Below are 8,754 nucleotides of genomic sequence, written 5' to 3'. Positions count from 1 at the left end.
TTGAGATATGGAGATTCATGTTTTTAAAACCATTCATAGTCGATAGACGGCGCTGCTTGCTGGACGAGGCTGTATACTGTCTAACGTTAGTACTACTAAGACTTAATACAACGGGACGGCAGCCGGCTCTAGACAGTGTGCCAGATTGACGATCTGATTGCGCTTTCGGGAACTTAAACCCGGGAGAGTTTCCACGTCATTGGTCTCACCTCACCGGTCCCATAGCCTCACCGGCACTTCCATCAAAACCCATATTTTTCCTAAAAGCTACTGTAGAATCAGGTTCTGTTCTTCCCGGGAAGCCCGGGAGAGACTACAGACTACATGTCATTCTATCTTTTACTTTATCAAGAATATCGCACTGGCGTTCGTGACTGCTGTTCCAAGGAGAAACAGGCACAGAAAAACAATACCTCCGTTCAGGGAGGTAACAGAGCTTTCAACACAACACCAAATATGCAGGCAAATGCCATCCAGGTTCCCGCCTACAGGTTAGCGTGGAGAAAATGCAAACTTGAGCCTGAAGCGTGTAACACGAGCTGTTGGTTTTGGCAGGCGTTAGGCGTCTGGGGCACTCAAAGGGGTGACCCGGATCCGGTGTAACAGTAAAACTTATCCTTCCAAAATCTCTGTAAACTACTTGAAATTTTCGCCTATACGTACATTGAAAAAATCTGTTGTCATAATAACCATTTACAAATTATTATCGATATTTCGTTTTGCTTCCAACACAGAAGCAAAGCGGTCGCCTCCTTAGGAGGAGTTACACTGAGTACACAAGCTGTATGTGAACGATTTGCTCGCGACACCGGGCTGGCCTAGCGTCACCCCACCCCTCCCAACATGGCGACCGAAGTCAAAACAACGACGCGGGTCGTCCGGCCCATGAAGCTTATAGGCCTCATTTGCTCCGGAATTGCCTGGATTTTAATGATTGTGTGTCTGGCCAGTGACTACTGGGTTCGGTCAGACACGGTCAGGTTTTACCAAGGCCTGTGGAACGAGTGCGGGAAGGTGACAGACGCCACCCCTCCCCCTACCCCCTGTACCCCCATCAGCGCACAGGGCCAAGGTAACGTTAGCCAAAACGTTTTCTACTTAGTCACCTTTCTACTTAATCACCTTACGATATGACATATTGTTGTAGACTCCAGTATTACAGCATGCAGCAGTTAGTCTTCTCTGTAGTTGTCCTGCTGCCATATTTTGGGGGTTATTGAAGTATCCAGCAAAAAAAAACAGTCACTCTGTAGTCCACGTTCACGTTGCGTTGTATCATCAACTTTACAACTTTAACGTTATAATCAACGCTCATTGTATTAGCGACAGGTTTTCGTATAAACTTTTCTTCTCTCGAAGATTTTCGTTCAGAACAATTGACAAGGATGCATAATAAAATTTGCGAAACTGGTTCTGAGAAAGTCCGAGGACCATAATTTGGAGAGTAAATATTTGTCTCACAGTGCCAGACGTCTGAAACTTAGACAAGACGGAATTATGCTGGCACCTTCTTAAGTATAGTAACGTCACCTACATCTGCTTGAAGATTATACACAAACCTAACAGATTCTAACCGACAACATAAACAAATGCGCCCGCCCACATGTTAATGAGGTTGTCTTTCTCCAATTGTTCCTGTGATCAGTATTTTGTGGACAATTGATTGATGTGGTTTTCAACAGCTATTGAAGTCACACAGATGGAATGTAGGTGCGGCAGGCTTAGGCCAAAAGTTAAAGAGTCTGGACTATGAAATCTGTCATACCTAAATCATACCATAAACTATATACTGGTTTTCAGGGTCAGGTCCGGACCAGATCAGGTTTAGTTGACTAATTGTGTGTATTAAACCAATATCAAGAATAGAGATTTTAACTTTGACCAAGGAGCTTTTATTGGTTTGACAAGCACTTAAAAAGTTTCTTGGTGAGAAGATTTTCAAGACCAATATTGAAATTTTGCATGTTGCGCTTATTCCATTTGGTACCAACTTTTTGTAGCAAATATATAATGTTGACCTAAAACAGAACTAGAACTAACAGTTATTGCTAGTTCACCTTTATCCGTAGGGTAACCTTTATCCGTTCTTTTTAAGAACAAATGTATTTACTAGGCGACAGTGGTGGCTTTAAGTACCGTTATAGCCAATTGACAAAAATTCCACAGCAATTGGTCCGCACGTGTGCAATTGCACCATTGCACCATCCTTTTGGAAGGGAATAACTTAGCAGGGTTCTCCCCAGAATATTTTAGTATAGTGGAGGGGCTGGCAAAAATAACCCGAACCAACGCGCTGCGCTTTCATGAAAATGGGTTCATTTTGCATTTGACAGAGGGTGTCAAATACTACAAGTACAAATGTACTGAGGGTGTCATATATTATAGTGATTCCTTTGTTGTGAAGTGGCAATGACTATTGTTTTGATCATCACCCATTCACAAGTTTTTGCAGACAATGCCGACTGGAAAAGTGATGCCACTGACTTGGCACAAAAATCTGTGAGTTTTCATTAATTCTAGCAAAACTAACCAAGAAAATAGGGAAGAAACACACTAAATTTTAAAAGTAGTATAGTGGAGCTGGGCTAGGAGTATAGTGGAGGGCCTCCGTTATTCCATCCTCTGGGGAAAACCCTGCTTAGGAAGGGGTTGACGGATCATTATGATTTTTTGTATGTAGATAACTTTGACTCAGAGATGCTTTCCGTAAATAAGGGCTATTAATGCAAACCAGGGGCTCATTTGCATAATTAATGAGCACAGTTTATTGCGCCACAGACATTAAACCGGAGAGTAAGTGTGAGTGAGTGATGTTGTTTTGTGTTCCCAGCTTATGTCCAAGCCTCGGCAGCCTTCATCATCATGAGCCTGCTGCTGGCACTGGCAGGGTTTGTGCTGGGCCTGATGGCCTTCTTCATGGACAGGTTCCGCGGCTTCTACAAGTGGGCAGGTCTGGTGCTGCTGGTGGCAGGTAAGCACACATCTACCTGTAATGGTAAACTTGTACTGTTACTGATCAGACTAATACAGTCATGTAGAAACATCTGGACAGACATTAAAATTGCTTTTAATAAAGCTGGCATTTTGCCAAGATTTGCATGCATGAAAGCTTTTTTCTACTTAATAGAATGTGCTGAAGGCAGTCAGTCATAAACTGCTCCCTCTGAACAAAATGCAGCACTCCCTTGAGACACTATGGTGGTGCCCAAGGACACTAACAAAACCAATACAGGTTTTTCTATCACAAACCTGTAACAATATGGCATCAACTAACTAAACCAATAGAGGCAAACCTGTAACAATGTGGCGATACTCAAGGATGACAACGAAACCAACGGAACCAATACAGGTTTTGCTATTGCAAACCTGTAAAAATGGCCACCATTTTCATCATCACCAAATTTCTGGCTTGTACAAGCTTTAAACAAACACATCACAAGAAGAGAAACTTGAATCCTTTATCTGTATGGATAACTTTGATAGGAACGGTCGTATAGTAAATTTACAGATCGCCATGCGGTAGACTATTTTCCCGGTAGCATTCAAATTCGTAACATAATTTATGCCAGATGAATTATTGCCACAATAAACATATTTTGTAAAACTTTTGGGCATACAATGAAATTTGTGCATTATTTTTTAAGACATAGTGAGTAAAGAGTGTAGATTTACTACGCTGGACCACAAACAGTAACACGCCTAAAGAAGATGTTTAAAACTCGGCGAGGATGAACTGTACCATTGTCTGACTACGCCTTGAAACTGGGCCACTAGTGGCCCAGTGCAGTGGTTTTGGTCCGACCGTGTTTGTGTACCCTTTACCTATACCAACTAGTTATGATGAGTATGGTCATTGCTACTTGTGATGGTCATTACTAATGACCATCATAAGTAGTAATGACCATACTCTTACTAATTTTGAACTGTCCCTCTTCAGCAAAAAGAAGCTTTTGGAATGGCTAGGTTACAAAATAGTTGGTTCATCCATTGAACCATGCATCAGTTGATCATGCGAATCTTTTGGACACAAGGCATTTGTCGCTGAAAAAAAAGAAATGATGAAGGCAATGTTACTGTATAATGTACTTGTACAATTGCAATGTTACAGCCAAATTCAAATTGATCATTTCAATGGACTTATTGAGGTTGAATAGATCCAAGCCTTTCTTTCTGTCCATCCACAGTGCTATTTGCCCTGATAGCGCTGATCGTGTTCCCGGCCATGTTTCACACCATCCTGACAGAACAACTGTCCACAGACCCCACGGCACTCAAGGACCGCATCAACTGGGAACTGGGCTGGGGCTACGGCGTGGGCTGGGGAGCCTCTTTCTTCTTGATCGGAGCTGCGCTACTCTTCCTGTTCGGAAAGGACACAAATGAAATCTATGAGACAACCAGCTACGAAGGCTAACCTGGGTCTTCCTTTTTTTTCTCTTTTGGACCATGAAATTGTACATGACACAAAGTGTTTTATACACAAAAATTGCTTATAGCTTTGATTACATTATGCAGTAAGCGCTTTTGTGTTCATCGATGAGACAAAATTTGATAGCTGAAAAAAATGACTGCATATCAGTTTGGTTAGTGGCATGATGAGCATAGTAAAGAGCCGGTGAAGTTTTTAAAGAGTATTTTACTTTTCTGCAGGAAAAACAGTTGTGGTGGCGACTGTTAATGTTAGCTGTACTGTGATTATCAGTAGCAGGTGTAGGCATGTGGGACAGTGGAGTTTCTCTGCAATCTCAATCCTGCTGACAAGCTGTGTACATGGAACACAGGGAAGGTGACAGTTTTTGAATACTTGTCTGACAGCCAGGAGCACCATGTGGTGACAGTTCCTATCACTGCCTCACTAAACACACCTCCAACAGAACATGGGGCAACATCAACAAAGAGCTTAAACACTGAAAAGTGCTAAAGTCAGTGAACTTTTACTGTACATGTAAGTAATGTATTTTCATAAATTGTTATTATGAAATTAGGGGACTGCAAAATTTTATCTTTGACTTCAACACTAAGAACATTTGGAGTATCTTGACATTTATACCTTCCACACAAAGAGTGTCAATTATAGCTGACAATTTCAATCCTCCACTCTAGAGAGTTCCCAGTTTAGATGGTTTGTAGTTTGTACCCAGAAGTAAGACAGGTCTGTGTTTAAAGTATCACCTAACTTTAGTCAAGATCTTTTATGCCTCAATCAATGTCCCAGTGTCTGCAGACAACATAAATTTCCCCATAACAACTCAATGAAAATGTGACTTCACTTTTCAGACTTGATACTGTACTGCTGAGCATTACTCGTCTTTCTGAGTAATGTTTTTCTGCAGATTGTGTGGAAAGTAACAAAGCCGTCAGTCAGTTAGAAAATATGAAAATTTCTAGTGAAAGAGAATAACCATTTTTGGCTTTGTTGGATTGTTTGTAGAGCTGTAGCAATGTAAGTGAACTTCTTACCAGAGAAGGAACTTTCTAATTAAGTAACAAAAAGTGTGAAAACAGACAAACTCAATTATTAAATCTACTTTACCAATACAGCCAGAGATCTAGAAGAACTTCTGATCTAGTTGCATGTCAGATGCAATTAAATGCTGCAAATGTTTGACGAGTCATTCAATGTTATATAACCATCTGCTGCCGCACCACATGCCTGCGAAGCTGGTGATTGTGCTGTCCATGCTACATGTAGCTGTTGGTACTGTAACTGCCAAGTTTTCTGTACATGTGCATGATGAGGACTTGACCTCGTAACCTGGCTTCCTGTCTAATGTTAAAACAACCAACAGCAGGCCACCAGACAAAACACAGCTCTGGTGGACTGGGAGCAAATTAGCTTTCCTTGATGTGGCATGTGTTTTACTTTACCAAAAACAGATGTACAAATTCTTTCTTTGTGTGCTGCCATGTGTGTTTACAGTGCTGAGCTGTGGTAGAACAGAGATACTGGCCAATGCCATATTATATATTAGAATATGTCCTATTTCTTTTTTCTAGAGTGAGAGCTTATATTTGTATGCTGTATTGTTAATGGCATAGGGGAGAACCAGTGAATTTGTTGCGCATTAGAAGTTTTTTTTTTTTTACAAATTGGCCCATTTTTATTGTATAATCATAGTTGAATTATGAATTTTTTTATAAGTCACAATGTGTCATAATTTCTTCAGATCCTACATTCTCTGCAAATCAACTGGTTCTCCTTTTGTTTTTTTGACATAAACATTGCCAGGCTTATGTTATAATATTCCATATTATTATTAAAGTATGGCGTACATGCCAACATATCTTTGGGCGCATCCATTCCATGTATTGTAAGAGACAAAAGGTTTCAGACACCTTGAATTTATCTACAGGACCTGGTAAATTTGTTTTTGACTTTGTCCAATTATAATCTAAGGCAACAATTTTTATGGCTTGCAACTTTTCAAACCTTAGTAAATGTACTGACAATGATGTGTCTGGAAGGTGTATGGTATTGCAACATCCAAAGTCTATATCAGATACAGTACTGTAGGGATACATATTTTTTGTTCAGTTCTAAAATGAATCTTTCCAAAACATTTTACATTTTTACAGTATAACTTATCAGCTTAATGTATTCCAAAAAATCTCGTTGTTTTGAAATACTTTGAATCTGATCACAGAAATACAGAGCATGATCAATAAGTTCAAGGCCTCCTCCAGAAATAAGGTGCTCAACTCAAATTTCAGGACGTAGTTCTTGAATATAAAGCCTTCTATTAATGTCGACCAAAATTCATGTCATTGACACTTATGAAAATCAGTAGTGCTATGTATGGAGGTGTGCACATCAACTTCAGCTCTGCTGAAAGTCAGATACCCACTCCTTTGAAGTTGAAATACGAAGGGAATCCTCATCAGGCATCTTGTCTGGAAAGATTTTGCTGCATGATCACAGTTCACCCCTGTTCATCTCACCACTTACCTACTGATTTTAGGTCATCAACTGGGAAGTATTGGCCACAATGATTTGAATTTGATGGATATTGATAAATGTCTTCACAAATTTACTGATTGCCCCTCATGTGTAGAATCTGGTTTATGCTTGTTGTCCATTGACATTGCATTATGTTACACTGCATAGAATTGTGTATTTCTGCTTTCAAAAAGACAGATACATGTATTTTCTACATTGTATGTTCAGCGTGTATTACTGGAACCTACATGTAACAGCAGCAGTTACTAGTATCCCCTCCTTCACTAATGCATATAACATTACAGTCCTCAACAGTGTGCATGTGACAGGACAACTGTACATGGAAGTCTAACAGTTGTACATGTATTCGGTTTCAGCAAAGAAGCTTTAGAAATTTCCCATAACATATTACATATTGACATAATACACAATTTTTGCTGATGTCAATCCAACACCATTCCTGGGAATTATGAGGCAGGCTCACATCAGTATCAAACCTATAGCTATTAAAAAGGATGCTTAGAGATGTGCTTGGATGATGTTATCAAGAAGCAAATCAAGACTTGCTGTACAATTCATACATACAGCTACTGTGTATCTAATACATGTACCTGTAAAATTGTTTAGGTACAGGTTCAGACCTGAACACAAGGTGCACATGAACATAACCAAACTAATAGTGGACACCACTTTCTAAGACTACAAATAACAAAAATTGCACACAAAAATAACAACTTGAGATTCCAATATGTAAATCCTCAAAGAAAGATGACAATTTGTCATGTAATGTTCATCAGACTTGTTAAGACACAGGTACAGGTACTGGACCTGTGCCTAAACCTGTGTACCTGTGCCTGTACCCGCACCAGTACCTACAATATGTTTAGGTACATTAAGCTCTAGCTACGTATGTGTTGGCCAGCTGGTCTCTTCAGATGTCATAAGGACCTGGCCATGTGGTGTGGTTAAGGTTATATCATTTTTGCCATAGACAATCCTGTAAAGTGGTAGGTAGTGGCAAGCCTGTGTTATTAAGTTCAGACTATTTGTGGCTGTATTATCTCTATGTCTAATGTGTATATAGAAGAAGATATTTATTAGAAGCTTTTTACACATTTTTATCATCTATATAATATAGTGCATAGTTTTGTACCTTAAAGTGAGAGTAATTATGAAATGGAAACTTTTGAAGAAGAGAGATTTCTTGATGATTTGGAAGAAACTGTGAGATAGCCTAATCTAAAGTTGAGGTTTTCCATTATTGAATCCAATAAATCTGATGTAGAAGCTGGCTTTCTGAGTTTTGTTTTTCTGTAGTCTTAGAGGGTTCATGAACAAACTAGAAACTTTAAGGCAACATTTTTTCAAGACTGCAGAGTATTTATACTTCAGCCATACCATAGGTATGGTGAAATATGTTGTATTCGTAATGTTTCTTTTTTTCTTTCTCCTGTCAAATCTTCAAATCGAATCATCTCCGTCGTTCCTGGACCGAATGACCTGAAATTTGGCACAAGGGTACAGTGGGCCAATACCCCGATGCGTTTTCCTCATTTTTTTTCACATCTGCCTCTAAAATGAGGTACTTCTATTGTTGTTTTTTACGTAAACTTTGTACATTCAAATTGTAAGTAACTTTCAACTGCCAGAGTTTTAGCCCTTGAACAACATAGAAACTCCTATCCTCCGGGTCTTGCGCGCTACGAGCAGGAAATTATAACAATAACACAAGATTACGCCCGATGTCTGATTGCATACAAAGTAAAACAATTTAACAGTGGTATACAGGAGCATACACTTAACAAAGAAGGAAAATG

The 8,754-nt window shown here is 39.6% G+C and overlaps 1 protein-coding gene across 1 annotated transcript; it reads left to right on the top strand.

The window, feature by feature from the left end:
• Nucleotides 1–390: 390 nt before the first annotated feature.
• Nucleotides 391–8,229, top strand: LOC118430821 (transmembrane protein 47-like). The gene is made up of 3 exons (XM_035841852.1): nt 391–1,072; nt 2,831–2,971; nt 4,185–8,229. The coding sequence occupies exons 1-3, from the start codon at nt 844–846 to the stop codon at nt 4,412–4,414; spliced, it is 600 nt and encodes a 199-aa protein (XP_035697745.1). The 5' UTR covers nt 391–843; the 3' UTR covers nt 4,415–8,229.
• Nucleotides 8,230–8,754: the final 525 nt, after the last annotated feature.

This window comes from Branchiostoma floridae, chromosome 14, assembly GCF_000003815.2.
Source record: "Branchiostoma floridae strain S238N-H82 chromosome 14, Bfl_VNyyK, whole genome shotgun sequence".
In the NCBI taxonomy this organism is placed as follows: domain Eukaryota; kingdom Metazoa; phylum Chordata; class Leptocardii; order Amphioxiformes; family Branchiostomatidae; genus Branchiostoma; species Branchiostoma floridae.
Note: the sequence above shows the minus strand (reverse complement) of the source record. Positions and strands in the feature narration are given on the sequence as shown.

Excerpts from the sequence above, each read along its gene's own strand:
- LOC118430821 (XM_035841852.1), top strand. The coding sequence starts at position 844 with ATGGCGACCGAAGTCAAAACAACGACGCGGGTCGTCCGGCCCATGAAG. Across the intron at positions 1,073-2,830 it reads CATCAGCGCACAGGGCCAAG|CTTATGTCCAAGCCTCGGCA; the intron begins GTAACGTTAGCC and ends TTGTGTTCCCAG. Across the intron at positions 2,972-4,184 it reads TCTGGTGCTGCTGGTGGCAG|TGCTATTTGCCCTGATAGCG; the intron begins GTAAGCACACAT and ends GTCCATCCACAG.